General features: G+C 39.0%; 2 protein-coding genes across 3 annotated transcripts; both read right to left on the bottom strand.

Annotated features, from left to right (window-relative positions):
• Positions 1 to 84: 84 nt before the first annotated feature.
• Positions 85 to 5300, bottom strand: LOC112563525 (heme oxygenase 1-like). Its single transcript, XM_025237465.1, has 3 exons — positions 5135 to 5300; positions 4077 to 4275; positions 85 to 3612 (listed from the first exon to the last, which is right to left on the bottom strand). Exons 2-3 carry the CDS (start codon positions 4272 to 4274, stop codon positions 2803 to 2805), a joined length of 1008 nt encoding a protein of 335 aa, XP_025093250.1. The 5' UTR covers position 4275; positions 5135 to 5300; the 3' UTR covers positions 85 to 2802.
• Positions 5301 to 10184: 4884 nt separating this feature from the next.
• LOC112563526 (heme oxygenase 1-like) lies at positions 10185 to 15647 on the bottom strand. Of its 2 annotated transcripts, XM_025237467.1 has the most exons (4): positions 15399 to 15647; positions 14974 to 15011; positions 11984 to 12182; positions 10185 to 11510 (listed from the first exon to the last, which is right to left on the bottom strand). In XM_025237467.1, the coding sequence occupies exons 3-4, from the start codon at positions 12179 to 12181 to the stop codon at positions 10713 to 10715; spliced, it is 996 nt and encodes a 331-aa protein (XP_025093252.1). In that variant the 5' UTR covers position 12182; positions 14974 to 15011; positions 15399 to 15647; the 3' UTR covers positions 10185 to 10712. The 2 variants fall into 2 exon arrangements, with proteins under 2 accessions (XP_025093252.1, XP_025093251.1); XM_025237466.1 differs by lacking the exon at positions 14974 to 15011 and having other exon boundaries at positions 15399 to 15640.
• Between the last annotated feature and the right edge of the window lie 647 nt (positions 15648 to 16294).

Raw genomic sequence — 16294 nt, 5'->3', positions numbered from 1 at the left:
AAAACAAAATGTTGAGTGCACTAAAATTTTGTCGGGGGGGAGGGAGTTGAAGGAGATGATCACAATAGCAATAATTTAAACTAGTTAAAAAAAAATTTTTTTTTAATTTAAAAATAAAATGTCAGTTAACAGGGATCCATGCAACTGGGTATCAAAAGTTCAGAGATGTTTTAAACAATATTGCTTACTGGTCATTACCCACAACTTTTTTTACCCCAATCTCTCTTAGTCATAAATCTTGTCCCTCCCATCATAGCAATGTTTTTCATAGTTCTGCTCTTAAAATTTGTACAGTTTACAATTTACACATTTATTTTACAGCTTGTGCATGAACACAAAAACATTTTATTCTGTTCATAACAAATCTAAATGACCCACTGCTGCTCAGTATCCATTTTGCATCAAGGATGTTTGATATTACTAGCTGAGAAATTACATCTTGCAACAAACATGAGCATGTGCAAGATCTACACTACTGTAACCTTATCAGTGTAAGATTAACACATTAGCATTAAAACACATCTTGCACCAAATCGAAGGCTAACTTACATAATTAAGCTTATGCATTACCCAGGCAAACTTGAACCATTCGCTGTAATAAAAACTCCGTACTTTAATGTGCAAACAAAAAATACAAAATGCTTCAAAATAATCATTTAAAAAATCCATTATTGCTTTCACATATTTATAAACAGCACCATTTACATATTAACCTGTTTCGTTTGTAATAATTTCCTTAAGAAATTGTTCAGGAAAGATTTGATTTTGGAAGGATATACATAAAACTGCCACATTTTTTATTTTGTTTGACAAAAAGTAAATTGAGATACACCAATAATGCAAGAAGGGAACATGCTCAGATTATATATCTAAAAATATGTGGGACCTACCTGGGAAACGTATTTTCATCCAAGAATCACCTACATGAGTGACTAAGGGGTAGTACACCACATTCAGAGGTAAAAAAAGGATGTTGGCCTAGGCCCCATGCCAACATGTGCCCCACCAAGTTCATGATGTAGGTACCATGTGTACCCAGTCTTCCTGTGCTGCTTGGGATGTGGTTTGGTGAGGGGAGGGAGGTAAGCATAGGCATCGCCTTCACGAAAATTTGACCAGTGTGGCCTCTAACATGACCATCTTCCCAGTAGATGAAAAAGGTGTTAGGGTTATTTTTTCCAAAAAAAGACAAGGCAATAAAGACTTAAAACTAAGACGTCATGCTAGTTGTCCCATCTGTATTAGCAAGAACAATACATTGCCATAACAGCCAAATGTGATTCCATTCAAAGGGGAAGAACAGGAACCCGGCACTGCCCATTTCACATGCAATGCCTTTAATTGTTTTGTGCAAGCAGTACACAAAAAGTATAGTCGGTACTGGTCTAAAGCAGTACTTAAATAAACTGTCCTTTTACAGAAAGAGGTTGATGTGAGCGTTATGTTGCCACATTAAATGCAATAAGGTTTCCATATAATTAATTATATTATAGTTTATAATTCCTGGATTTCAGAAAGATATCACAATTTTTTTTTTTGCATGTATCTTATGAATGTATGGCATCAGAATTTGGCAAAATCATTTGATTCCAGGAATGTAATAGGATACATGTCTTGTTGGTGTACATACACTGCCCTGGAGTATCTATAATTATTTTGTAATTTTCTATGTTCTAAATTGCTACAAATAAGAAATTGTGAAAAACACCACACTAAAGGAATATGGACATTTTAATTTAAGACATCACCACACTCTCCCTCTCTCACACACAAAGCACTGACAGAAGCCGCTGGGAGAGAGCAATACCTGGTGGCTTCACCCCAAAGCTAGACAGGTTGTAAGCTGTCAAGCTTGGAACGAGAAATCAATAATACAAGTATTAGACTGTTTTGCACTGATGCTGAACATCAAAAAGAAAGGGATAAATAAAAAAGTTGACAATAAAAAATCACAGATGGAAAAGTCAGCAACAGAATTCAACCTGATTGATGCTGGATATACCAGCAAGTATATTACGAAAATGCACCCTGGCATAGACATTCAAGCACAGAGAGTATTATTACACTTGCTTTATTCCGTTAGGAATGACTTAGCATTAGATCATATATGCTACCTTCACATGGAGTAAATCTTAATGTGCAGACTAGCATCATAAATAATAGAAAAGCGGAACACATACCATTCAACATTAAAGCATATTATTCAAAGAGAACATGTTTGTGCTCTTGGTTTGCAGTGAAAGACCTGTATTGATCATTAACACAATCCATCTCTCTTTGTAACAACAAAATGTTCAATCTTTGGCTCTCATGACAGTTTAACGTGTTTCACAATATTATGAACAACGGAAAAAAAAATTGCTGCTTTAAATAAGTCACAGCAACATCAAGATTTACAAGAAATTCACTTGTGGACATAATACAATAGTTTGAAATGTGTACTATATAAATATATTATAAATCAAGTGAATTTGTGATAAATGCTAGATTATCCAATATTACCCTGAATAAAAAAAAAGACAAATTCATCTGCTAACAACCGTTAAAAAAAATAAAAGTTTTCTGTTTAGGTGCTGAAAGGAATAGTAGGAGAGCATTGTTTAAAAAGGGTTACTTGAAAATATATTAAAACCTCAATTGTGACATGTGGGCTATTCAACTTACAATAAAAATTAATTAAAAAAAACTTGGTAACCTGTGGTAGGCTGAATAACAACAGAATATCAAAGAAAAATATCGTGTGACTAGACCATTCTGCATTGTCTTGTTAGAAGGCTGATTTTATACTGCCAACAAGATTTTTCAGTTAGTAAACATAAAACTCATAATTGTAGCAGCAAACAAAGCGCAAGTGGAGACCAGCCAAGCTTTTTCAAAAAATTGCAATGGCAAAGATGATGGCTTCAAGGTTTCAGAGGACTTAGTCCCATCTGTAACATTGCTACTGCCATCTAGACTTACATAAGAATTGCGAGAAACATCCTGATCAGTACCAAACTTGCTGCTGCTGCTGTAGCCTTCTGGAATAATCTCAGCTAAAATGTCCATCTCCGTGAACAGGTCTATGTTGAGCTGAAACATTACTCGTGTTTCATTCACAATTTTCTGAAATGTCTCCGTGTCCAAAATGAGACCGTTTAAACGGCCAGAGTAGAAATCCTTGAACTTTTTTAAGTTATCAATATTTTCAAACCTGTAAAAGCTAAGCCCATCATTGTTCTCATCGCTGTTGTCGTTATTATTCAATTTGAGATTCAGGTGCTTGCTGAGCTTGTAGCGAAGGATTTGGCCACCAGAAAGATCCCCTAGATACCGGCCATAGCAATGAGCAATGAGTGCTGCAGGGTCAGTCCTCCCTAGATACCGGATGCGCTCCACGTATTTGTGTGCAGCAAAAGTACACTTGGCCTTTTTTGCCCACTCTGTGCCAAGGAAAAATTCCAGGTCTTTTTCAATGGCCTGCTTGCGGTTTAGCTGGACTGGGAAGTAGACAGCCCCAAGAATTGGATGTTGTTTATTTTTCTCTACTTCCTCTTCCATAGCTAAGTAGATATGGTAAAGATCAGCGAGGAAAAGTGAGTATGACTGCCGAGTTATGCCACCACCAATGACCTAATAAAGGAAACATTTCATTGTGAGGTAAAATTTTTTTTTTAATTTATATAAAATACAGAATTTTATGTCAAAAGTAAAAGACCCATGGTGATCATCCCAAACCAACCAAGAACGAAGATTATCAGGAATCAGTAACTAATATTAGCAAATAAACTGAAATAGTTTTCTTTTCAATCATTCATTTATATGAGACGGTTATCTTGTTATTTAACAATAGAGAATAAATTGAAACTTTTTAGAACTGCACACTTCTGTTTACTCCACAGCATCCTGTTATCCATTAACAATGAACTGGCTTTTCTCTCATCCTTATTATTCTCTTTTAAACTGAGTTCTCTAGAACCTTTATAAAAATGAAAGTGAGTTTAGGAGTAAAATATCTTCCACTTTCTCATATCCCAAACTGATGTAGCATGCTGAATAAATCCTTGAGCTACCCTGTTAGAAGGTTAAACACTTACTTTCAGCATAAAGGTGGCTTTTTCAGCAAGTTCATGCAAGTCTTTAGACCCATTTTTCATGGCTTGCTGAAGCATATCATTTTTCTGTGCACTGTCCTCTGACTCAGCAAGGTCTCTTACTCTGGACTGCTCTTCACTTTGAGTGCTGTAAGTGTCATCTGCTTGTGAGCTTGACCCAACTTCAGTGTGACCATCCATGCTGTAAAAAGATAACTGCCAAATGTGAGTCTTCCCTCCCCCTGAAGGTGACGGTGATGGTGGTAGTGCTGATAAAAAGAAGGCTGAAAACTGTGTAGTCTAGAAGGTAGTTTTGTGAGTCCTTATTTGAGACCATATTGAAATGCAATGGTGATAGCGTAAGACTATCATTACTTCTACAGTTTTGCAAAATGTGAGTCATGCTCATTTCCTTCTTCACACCACTGCGTACTGGATATTGCTGTTAATTACTTTGCTGAATCATTATCGGCATGTAGTTTGCTGAATCACTGGGTGTGATGTAGGAGCAAAGTCCTTTCTGTCTGTCTTTAGAGTTTCAAATAGTCTAAAATAAACATATAAAATCTCTCCCACTCCCACTTTAAGTTCACGAATTTGGAATTAAGTAGAATAAAAGTTGTTTGGCAGAATTAAAAACAACAACTCAAATATCGTATGGCATTTATAAGTTATTTTAACAGCCATACAATATGAAATGTATCGTCGGCGCCTTAAACTGCGTTTCTAAGGCACAATAATGGACTGATCCGCTTTACGAAGCCAGCATAACATCAAATTTAAGATGCACTTAATGCTGCTACGCAAACTGAGGATTTTCTCATGTGAAGCGTTTATCCACGGTCCAGCCGAGTCTAGTGTCTATGAAAAACACAAGTAAATCAAATAAAATTATACTTCCTCTCCCCTGGTCACTCACAAAAGCTCTGTGCCTATTATTTACACCAGCAATGTCCGTATAGCAGTTACAGAAATCAAAGTAAAACAACTGGTAAAACGTGATCAACCTGATCGAGCAAGGACAGAAAAATTGAAATGAACATCAATTTGATTATACTTACATGTCGTGGACGATTTATTCAATGCAAGCCAGCCAACGATATTACTGATTCCTAGATGTTGTGGATGTAAGTTCGTGGAGCGATGCTGATGTTGGCTCGCAGTTGTCTCTGTTGTCAGCTGATCTTGGCCATACGCATGCGCAGTAGTTCCAACACAAACTCGTTTGTTGTCACATGGCATCGCGAGGAAACTTTGTCATTCTATTTATTTCGGCAGCTCGCAGTGTAACACTGCTATCCGAATAGATTGCATCTAGGGCGTAAGTGCACAACACATATCTAAACCATAAAAATGTTTTGTAAAAACTAATTAAGAAGTGCTTTTGGAAAATTGCTTCCAAGCCTTTTAGATTCTTCTGATGAAAGATTTTAAAACATCTTAGCTGTACTAATTAAACCTGTCAAAACAGTTCTGAACGCTCTCCTAGACCTATCATTTTATATTAATAATAATAATCAAAGGTCATGTACTGAAAAAATCGTCTTGTGGTATGCGATGGGCATCTAGTCAGACCGTCAACACGAAGCGAACTCTTTATTGGTGAAGGTGTAAAAGGTCAAAGTTTACGGTCTGCGCTCAGCTGTCTGCGCGAGAAAGGAAGTATCTAAAAATAGATGGAGTCCGTGATTGCACCACCATGGCTGTGTTTATTATAGAATCTTCGATACTATTACAAGTGGGACGGCTTAGCCGTGGGGATACTTCGTTTGCTTCAAAACCTTTCACCGTCACTGAAATATGGGCTTCATCGCCCAGTTTCCCCTGGCGCAGTCCGTTCCTTTTGCTGTCAAACCTTTCCCCACCTCTCTTTTATTTTGGGAGACTTGCAAGATTATCTGTCACTCGTTCTTGTGCTACCTAGTGTTCCCTCTTTATAATCGATGTAGGGAAGTAGTCGGTTCGTATCTCGGTGTGGAATATTATTTATTTCACGCCGCTAATCAGTAAATTAGACTTAAATCAGATGTTTTGTAACAAATACATTGCTCTGGTGGCATATGCCACGCCATGAGCCATAAATGCCTGGTTAATTTTAGCCAGTGAAACAAAAAGTTATCATATCCTGACTCGGTTCATTAACGGTACAGTTTCACGTTCCACTTCGTTCCGTTGAACGAGTTCAGTGGGATCGCACTTTCAGCACCTATAGGTAGCATCGTGCGATTCACCTGAGTAGCGGGTACTTCTGTATTTTTATTATCATGAATTCAACGTCATTGATTGTCCCAAATCCTCTTGTTTTCTCCATATTACATCTTTCATCTAATGGACACGCTTTATCACACTATAGTTTAAATGGGTTGTGATGGCGACATTCCCTAAACAGACATCATCATCATCGTCGTCGTCGGTTCGTACCCATATCCCTTCTGTTGAGTCTGTTTAGCTCTACTCTCCTTAGTTCAATTGAATCGTACTCGATGTTTCTCTCCAAGCACATCATTATTACTATCATCATCGTCGTCGTCGTCGAATACAAAATTACAGAAAAGGAATAATTTTGCTGTAGGATAACGCATACAAAGGCAGATCGTCGATAGAAACACTAAGAACCCGAGCCCCTGTATTGACGAAGGTGCAAATAAATCAGACTTAACGGCCTGTACTCCTTTTGCAGTCTCTATTACGTTACTAAATGAAACCTATAGATATTGACAATCGAATTGTAAACATGTTATGATATACTGGGAAAATAATTTACAATTACAAGGGGCCCGGAGAGATCGTCTATCCCGGGGCCAGTGCAGGCTCTCGACGGTCCCCTCTCTCTGGAACACGGGTCACTAACTGGCTAGGAATAATCCGGAGGAGAGAAAGCGTCGCCGTACTTCGGACACCTTCCCCATTGTACCACCTTCAGTCCGCATATGTGTGCCAGCTTGTGTGTGTGTCACCATCGTTCCTCTACCACATAACATCTATCCATCTAATGGGTATGTCGCATCACACACTGTAGCTGATATTCCTTTGATAGTTGGTATTCAAGATTTTGTTGTAGCTATTTATCTCAGACATGCTTTCGTTTTTGGAGAAAATAAACGTCATAATGATGGAGAGCGTGAATAGTCTTTAGATTCTGCACTAAAAAATGTGATGGCATCTTTGAATTGCCTGTACGACAGCAAAACAGAGGATGAAGCAGTTTGCAAACCAACATCGTCGTTTTTGCGGACAGAAGCAAAGTACGACAGTGCTTCTGGTCAAGGGAAGTAACTCGAGTAATATCGACGAGAACGTGTCATACAGAGTTACTTCTCTTGGTGCGGGATTCAAATGTCATCCAGAAAAGCAAGAATCATGTAAGACAAAGTAAGACACCAGCAAAAATTGTCACCGACACACAAACAAATCCACATACAATTATGCCACTGCATTATTTTGTAAAAGTCTCTGTTATTAGTTGTGACTTTAGTCAATTGAGTCTGTCATCCCTAGTATCCAAATAATAAACAATGGCTGGGTAAAGAGCTGAAATACTTTCTCAGTAGAAGGAAGATAGCTTTTATACAGGAAGACAAACAGAAAGTGAAAAAAAGAGGAGTTCAGTAAAAGGCAAAAACATCTGAGGTGGAATACAGAAAGAAGGTAGAAAAACCGACAGCGAGGGAGGAATGGAGGGGCCTGAACATGATGGGTAGAGGACAAAAGAAACAGAGTAAAGTGTGCTGACCCACTCACGCTTGTTAATAAGATAAACAATTTCTATGCGCGATTTGACGTGAGAGGCTTCATCGATGAAGTAGATAGCATTTGTTCTTCATTGTCAGCAGCCACTGTCACAGTCTGTGAGGTAGATGTCAGAATTTAATCTCATGTTAACCCACAAAACCCTGGACCTGACCAGGTGAGAGGCAGGGGTCTAAAGGAGTGTGCTAGTCAGCTAGGTGTTGTCTTTACCAGACTTTTCTAGCTTCCCCTTGACTCTCAGTGTCTCCCACTTATGGCGCACATCAACAATGATACCAGTGCCAAAGAAGCCTAATGCTACAGACTTGAAAGATTTTCGACCTGTGGCTCTCATGTCTGTTGTGGCCAAGTGTTTGGATAGGGTTGTGGGAAGTTTGATAATCTCCACTGTGGCTGATAACCTAGATTCTCTGCAGTTTGCCTACAATTCTTGCACAGGGGGTGTCTGATGCCCCTCTCACTCTTTTAGATACTAATCTACACACTTGGACACCTCTGGCACCTATGTTCAGGTCCTGTTCATGAATTTATCTAACACCTTTGACACAGTCCAGCCACGCCTTGTAAAACCCCTACTAGACTTGGATGTAAAGATCGGTCTAGTTTTATGGATACGATCATTCCTGAAGGACTGACTACAGAGGGTGGGTCTCAGAGTTCTACCAATAGGTACTACTCCTAGGACAGCTTCTCCTAAAAACTAATTCTCCCTTTTTTCCCTTTCCCTTCCACTCCTTTCCTAAAGACAACTACTTTAGATTTTATACAATTGATTTCTAATCCAAACTTTTGGCATGAGGTAGCGAGGCAGTTTATCTGGTTTTGGAGCCCAGCTGGTGTTTTTGATAAAAGCAAACGTGAGAATGAACAATTGAACTAAACCAGGGCAAAGTTGTCTACCATGTATACCTTTTGCAGATAACGTATCGGCTATTTCATTTATGATAATTGAGAATAATGTTGGGCTAACTACACATCCTTGTCAGAGGTTGTGGGGACAATGAAAAAACTGCAAGTTAAGTATTTTTCGAAGTGTGTGTCTTCAGAGAGTCATTCATCGCCACTACTGCTCCGATAAAGCTTCCGGATGCTCTCAGGGTTGCGTGTTGGACTAAACCTAAGGCCATCTTTAAATCCACAAAGCATGCATAAAGCATAGCGGGTTTGCTAAGGTACTTCTGGATAATAGCATGTAGCGAAAGTGTGGTCAGTTGTTGGTATCCCTTTGTAAATCCTGCTTGTGATTCTCTTATAATCTGATTTTCTTCTAGCCAGTCATATAATCTAGTGACTAGTATTCAGAGTCGAAGTATAACATTTACTACCCACACTAGCAAGATTCCTCTTTAGTTATTGGGGGGGGACTTCTTTCCCACATTATTGAAGTATTTAGTCAAAAAGCCCAGTACATGTTCTGCTGCGACCTTCAACGTTTCTGCCAAAATGTTATCTACATCACATGCCTTACCTGATCTCAGGCCCTGATTGCTGAACGTACCTCGTCTCCGCAAATAGTTTCACCTCCAGGCAGTTGGTCAGCATCAGAACACACGGTATACGACTTAAACACTTCTATAAAATGGTTCATCCATTCATCTTCAGTAATTCTTTCACAAGCTATTTCCCCGCCTTTCTTGTTTAAACGCGAGTTGATTTCTGTCCAGAACAGCACTGGGCTGTTAATTTGTTGTGAATCACTCTGCTTTACAAATGTTTCGTTTTCTCTTTGGTTATTCTCTCATCCTGGTCTTACCACCACGTTATATCTCCGATATATTGAGTAAGTGACACTTAGTGAGTTTCTTTGCCTCTACACACTCGTGGTCAAACCATTTTCCATCTTTTTTACGATTCGTTTGTTCGTGCATGTCGTAGCTGACACAATGCAATTCACAGAAAAGCCCTATTTCACAAACTGCACGAGTTAGTGGTTTTTCTGGGGGTTACCAATGCAGCTAAAAATATGTGAGGTTTTTTTTAACCTCTCCCATGCTATTTTGTTTTCTACACGCTTTCCATGTGCACGTGCATCAGCTCTTTTCGCTCGCGTCGCGCTTACCATCAGTGCAACCACGAGCTAATATCCCTGGACTGCTGGCAGACGATTTTGTCCAGTTAACTGCCAAAACGAGGCATTAGACGACAAAGCTTCCGGTTTATTCACATTCTTTGTTATGGCTCCCCGAGACTAACAGCGGATCACTTCGCAAGAGGCTGAGCGTTGGTCTCGGCAGACAGACAGCAGTCCACCTCTACACGTCCATGGTGAAACTGGAAGATGGTCTGGATTCTACTTACGACCTTCAGTGATAAGAATATACATAGATCACAAAGTTCATCCGAATCACAAAAGTAATCTAGCAGACTGGATATTTTTATTATATCACACAACATAATGAAGAACAATATTTTGTTCAAGCCCTGTCATGCGCTAATGCAAGAAGAACAAGACAGCTAGCATAGTTTATACACACGTGTTTACAGATAAGAAGGTCAACAACCGAAGCTGTATCATGTGAAGTATGCTCAATACCCCGTTAATGTATGATGATGTTTGCTACTCTTGTCAAAATGAATATTGAATCATTGTCGGTATTGGAGAGTTGATATAATTATTATATCATTATTGATAGCTAGATATTGCTGGATATTCAAGTCACAATATAAAGTAATAAAGAAAATTTGGTAGCCTGTGGTCGACTGATTAACAGCAGAAGATAATATCAAACAATAAATCTCGTCAGAGTTTCCAAGCATCCTATCCAAAGAGACAAAGATAATATCAAAGAAAAATATCATGTGACTAAACCATTGTGCGTAGTCTTACAGGAAGGCTGATTTCAGCAGACAGGCTTCAAACCAGATTCCACATCGCCAGCAAATGATTTTTCATTTACTAGACATAAAACTCATGAGGGCAGCAGCAAACAAAGCCCCAATGGACACCAGCAAAACCTTTTCAATGCATTGCAGTGACAAAGATGATGGCTTCAAGGCCTTAATTAAGGCTGTAACATTGCTACTGCCATCTACATTTCCGTTAGAATTGTGAGAGCCATCCTGATCTGTACCCAGCTTGCTGCTGCTGTAGCCTCCTGGAATAATCTCAGCTAAAATGTCCATCTCCGTGAACAGGTCTATGTTGAGCTGATACATTACTCGTGTTTCATCCACAATTTTCTGAAATGTCTCCGTGTCCAAACTCAGACTGTTTAAACGGCCAGAGTAGAAATCTTTGAACTTTTTTAAGTTTTGGATATTTTCAAACCTGTAAAACATAAGCCCAACGTTGTTCTCATCGCTGTTGTCCTTATCATTCAATTTGAGATTCAGGTGCTTGCTGAGCTTGTAGCGAAGGATTTGGCCACCAGAAAGATCCCCTAGATACCGGCCATAGCAATGAGCAACGAGAGCTGCAGGGTCAGTCCTCCCTAGATACCGGATGCGCTCCACGTATTTGTGTGCAGCAAAAGTACACTTGGCCTTTCTTGCCCACTCTGTGCCAAGGAAAAATTCCAGATCCTTTTCAATGGCCTGCTTGCGGTTTAGCTGGACTGGGAAGTAGACAGCCCCCAGAATTGGATGTTGTTTATTTCTCTCTACCTCCTCTTCCATAGCTAAGTAGATATGGTAAAGATCAGCGAGGAAAAGTGAGTATGACTGGCGAGTTATGCCACCACCAATGACCTAGCAAAGGAAACATTACATTGCAAAGTGAAACACATTTCTTAAAAAAAAAAAAATGAAAAAAATGTATAATGTTATTTCAGTTTTAGAGGACCAATGGTAATCATCTCAAACCAACCAAGAACAAAGATTACCAGGAATCAGTAACTAATATTAGTAAATGAACTGAAATGGTTTTCTTTTCAATCATACAGTTATATGAGGCGGTTATCTTGTTATTTAACAATACAGAATAAATTGAAACTTTTTAGAACTGCACACTTCTGTTCACTCCACAGCATCCTGTTATCCATTAACAATGAACTGGCTTTTCTCTCATCCTTATTATTCTCTTTTAAGCTGAGTTCTCTAGAACCTTTATAAAAGTGAAAGTGAGTTTAGGAGTAAAATATCCTCCACTTTCTCATATCCCAAACTGATGTAGCATGCTGAATAAATCCTTGAGCTACCCTGTTAGAAGGTTAAACACTTACCTTCAGCATAAAGGTGGTATTTTCAGCAAGTTCATGCAAGTCTTCAGACCCATTTTTCATGGCTTGCTGAAGCATATCATTTTTCTGTGCACTGTCCTCTGACTCAGCAAGGTCTCTTGCTCTGGACTGCTCTTCACTTTGAATGCTATAAGTGTCATCTGCTTGTGAGCTTGACCCAACTTCAGTGTGACCATCCATGCTGTAAAAAGATAACTGCCAAATGTGATACCTCCCCCCCCCCACTATTGAAGGTGATGGTGATGGTTGTGGTGGTAGTGCTGATAAAAACAAAGCTGAAAACTTTGTAGTCTAGAAGGTAGTTTGATGAGTCCTAATACTGATGCAGTTTACAACTATGCAAGCCATTTCTAACAATCTGATGCCAGCAACACTAAAATGTTGTAGAACATCAATGGTGATAGCACGGGACTAACATCATTTGCAGTTTTGCAAAACTTGAGTCATGGTGGTTTCTTTCTTCACACCACTGCTTACTTTGTTCAATCATTATTGCTATAACCATTGATAAATTACTGACTGTGTTGTAGGAACTACAGTGGAACCTCGGTTAGCGAACGCCTCGGATAGCGAATATTTCGGTTAACGAACAAAAATTTCGTTAAAAGTTTGTCTCGGATAGCGAACAAAATTTCGGATAACGAACAGCCACGTGAACCACACGTGACCGACCAGCATGTCATCATTCGCGCTAGAGACACAGTTACGATCAGTCGTTCCTTATCTGTGCGCATCCTTCTTATTTAGTGATTTTTGTGCTTTATTTTTAATAAGATAATCCTCAATCATGGCTCCAAAGAAAAGTCTGTAGAAAAGTCTTTCCCTAACAGTGCAATAGGCAATAGCAGCCTAAACATGTTCAATGATAATGTGATGTCGTATTACCCAAGAGTTTTACAAAAAAGGCAGAAGCAACGGACAGTGGACAAGTTTTTTCCTTCAACCTCAAAGCTACAGAAAAAGGAAGTTACCTCCCGTTTGTACAATGTCACGTGCTCATGGAAGGGGAATCAAAGCAGTAATTCCACCCCTTCCTCCCCACACCTCCATCCACTCACGCCGTCAAAACGACAAGTGTTCTTATGTTTAAATGCTTTCGTTAATGTTTTTATGTTTATTTAACTCCATTTATGTTGTATTATAACTGTTCTCACACACACACACACACTACATAAACCATTGTATGCACGTGCCACATACACTGCATTCATGTATGTACGACAACTATGACTATACATGTGCAACACATACTTCCATCTGTAAGTACTACAACTCAGCACTACCATGTATATGCCCTAATGTACTACTGTATATGGATTAATTACCATGTGTGTACTAATGTACTACAATATATTTATTAATTATTATGTATGGGTACTAATAGACTATTATATATACACACACTAGTGTACTGCTGTGTATATGTAGTACACATACTTCTATGCATGTGTATACACCTTGTGTTTTACGGTATATACTGCTGTACTACTGTATGAAGTTCATGTACTATTTTATATATGCATGTATCTGGGATAGCTGGATTTTGAGCAAGAGTTCGGACAGCCAACAGCAAGAAAAATAAGAAAGTAATACAGATAGAACCTTGCTTACGAAGTCTATCTCAGTAAACTTTATGGGACCCTTGAATTTTCGGGAGAAGGAACAATCGAGAAGTGACCTCCTCTACATGATGATGATGATGATGATTGATGATTGATGATGATGATGATGATGATACGTTTCGTGCACACAGCAACACATTTTGACCGCCTGTTGCCTTCCAAGTGATGATAAGCATGGAGGGTATCTTTGTCTGTAAGATGGCGGAGACCAGTAACATCTGTCGTTATTGACCCGGTTGCATTGCTCGGGCGCAAGGCCTTAGTCGGGACGTAGCAGGGGTATAGTACCCGACTAAATTTACGACCGTTGCATTGCACCCGACTAGGCGAAGTTTAGTCCGCAGCTCGGGCGTAACTTTAGTCCAACCAGGGGGTTGGCGTAGCTGCCGACTAGCAAGTGACTAACTTACGAGCGTCCACAGCAACTCGGTTTTCGTTTATAAATTTTACAGAAGAAACGTAGGACGACGATGTGAAACATGTTTTTGGTAGATGAAAGTTATATACTTTTACAAAATGGACCTTAAACTTGTTAATCGTTATCGTGAACTTTAACAAAATACGGCGAAAGCGAGCCTTGGGAGTCACGTTTTCGATTCTATTCTTCGCCATCCTCGGGATGTTTTGAAACAGTTTCAGGAGATACGATCAACACGCATAAGTTGACAGTTTCTCGAACAATTCACCGTGTTTCTAAGGCTCTTTACAAATCGTCTAAATAAATAAAATACCAAGCCAGAGGGATGAAAAAAAGCAGAAATCATAATTTTACGCAATCGCTGGATTTCCAAGCGTGTTTGGGTGCGTAAATGACATCCATGTAAAAATACAGGGACCGTCCGAGCACGAAAGTGAATTTGTAAATAAAAAAGGTTATCATTCAATAAATGTACAGCTACTTTATGATAGTGCACAGGTCAAGGCCACTCGTACAGACGTCAGAGTTGTACATAGCGAGTCATTAGGGGCTGGGAACCAATTAAATCTATTTCCTTTATTTCTTATGGGAAAAACTGTTTCGGATAACGAACATTTCGGATAACGAACAACTTTCCAGAGCGGATTATGTTCGTTTACCGAGGTTCCACTGTATGTCCTGAATAGATCCTTTTTCTGTCTTTCATATCTTATATAGTATCAAACAAACAAATAAAATCGTCTCGTCTTTCTTTCTTGTCACTGCTCACAAATTTGGAATCAAGTAAACTTTGTTTCGAAGGGAGCCCGGTCTTGGGTTTTTTTTGTGTGTGTTTTGTTTCCTTTTCGTATAAACAAATGTCTGAGAGAAGAATACCTAATAATTTTACATTAAGAAATCAAATTTCAACTTTGCGATATATTATTCCAAACCTCACGAAGTAGTGAAGTGGGTCGGCATTGTAGAGGGGCTGGGGAGAGATGTGGCTGATTTAAATTGTGTAGTTACAGTCGGGCGCAGACAAGTACACATTTCTCATATTTATGATATATTATAATGTATACACAAATATTTATTTGATTTTGTTCATTACAATTACTTAATAATTCTTACAACTCTTCTGTTACTCATGCATCATCACATTGAGCGCAAAAGCGAAGCAAAAAGGTAGGACGAAAAAAAAGCAAAAAGAAATGAAGATAGACTTCAAAGATCGCTATAAAGTTGAGCACTTTTCCTATGTTGTTACTAAACAAAATGTAGATATTGCCAGTCGTGAACTTGTAAGCATACTGTCGTATCATGGAAAAACAATAAACGATAAAAATGAATGAATAATGCAAGAAACTGTACTTACATGTGGTAGACTATTGATTCAGTGCAAGCCAACCCACGATCTTACTCACTCAGAGATGTTCTGGGTGGAAGTTATAGTACCTCGATGTTGTCCCTGGTCAGCTGAGCATGCGCTTGGAAATATCACGTGGTGTCACGAGGAAAAGTCGATTAGTAGTAGATACGTTTGTTTGGGGCGGAGAGTATCGCTGACAGTGCTTTCTTCCTCCACCCTGCATCCCTCCTCCCTTCACTTTGACCTGGGCAGTAGCGCGGTCACCGTGAGAGGGCGATGCAGCGCCTACGTGTTTGGATATGAACAGCAGACAAAGTGCAGTCCATCTATGATTAACAAAGAAAATAGAAACATGGGATTTTTCTGGGTTTCCTCCTGTCATGAGCCAGCCTGGTTCAAGGCCAGAAAAACAGGGCCGATGCTGGTAATAAAAGATTAAACAGGGGCGACACCAGACCTTGAGGTGAGAATCGGGTAGCTTACGGGGTCGCCGTCATCGCTTCAAGGGTACATCCGCTACTTGAAAGACTAATTTACTTAGCCCGGAGAACAGTGTTTGTTTTCGTTGACACCAACTGGGCACCGGTGCTGAATTGCATGTAACATCCCTTTAAAAAGCGATAAAAATCAAAACATAAACCGCAAACTTTACCAAAATGAATTAATACTACTGCTAACATCCCATAACCAAGTAATAATTTCAAAATATCTTTGAAACAAGCTATAAACATATCTCATCCACAACCAGAACTATAGCCAAAATAAGGTAGAATAACAATAAATAAACATCTAAACCCTTAAAAGGAAATTCAAAAACTATCCACAAGTGGTAAAGAAGGTAAAAACAAACCATACAAAAACCAGTTTGAAAAAGGCAAAATCATTCAAGAAAACTACTTTTA

Source organism: Pomacea canaliculata, linkage group LG5 (genome assembly GCF_003073045.1).
Source record: "Pomacea canaliculata isolate SZHN2017 linkage group LG5, ASM307304v1, whole genome shotgun sequence".
NCBI lineage: Eukaryota > Metazoa > Mollusca > Gastropoda > Architaenioglossa > Ampullariidae > Pomacea > Pomacea canaliculata.
The sequence above is the reverse complement of the archived record's forward strand: the minus strand, read 5'-3'. Positions and strand labels throughout refer to the sequence as shown.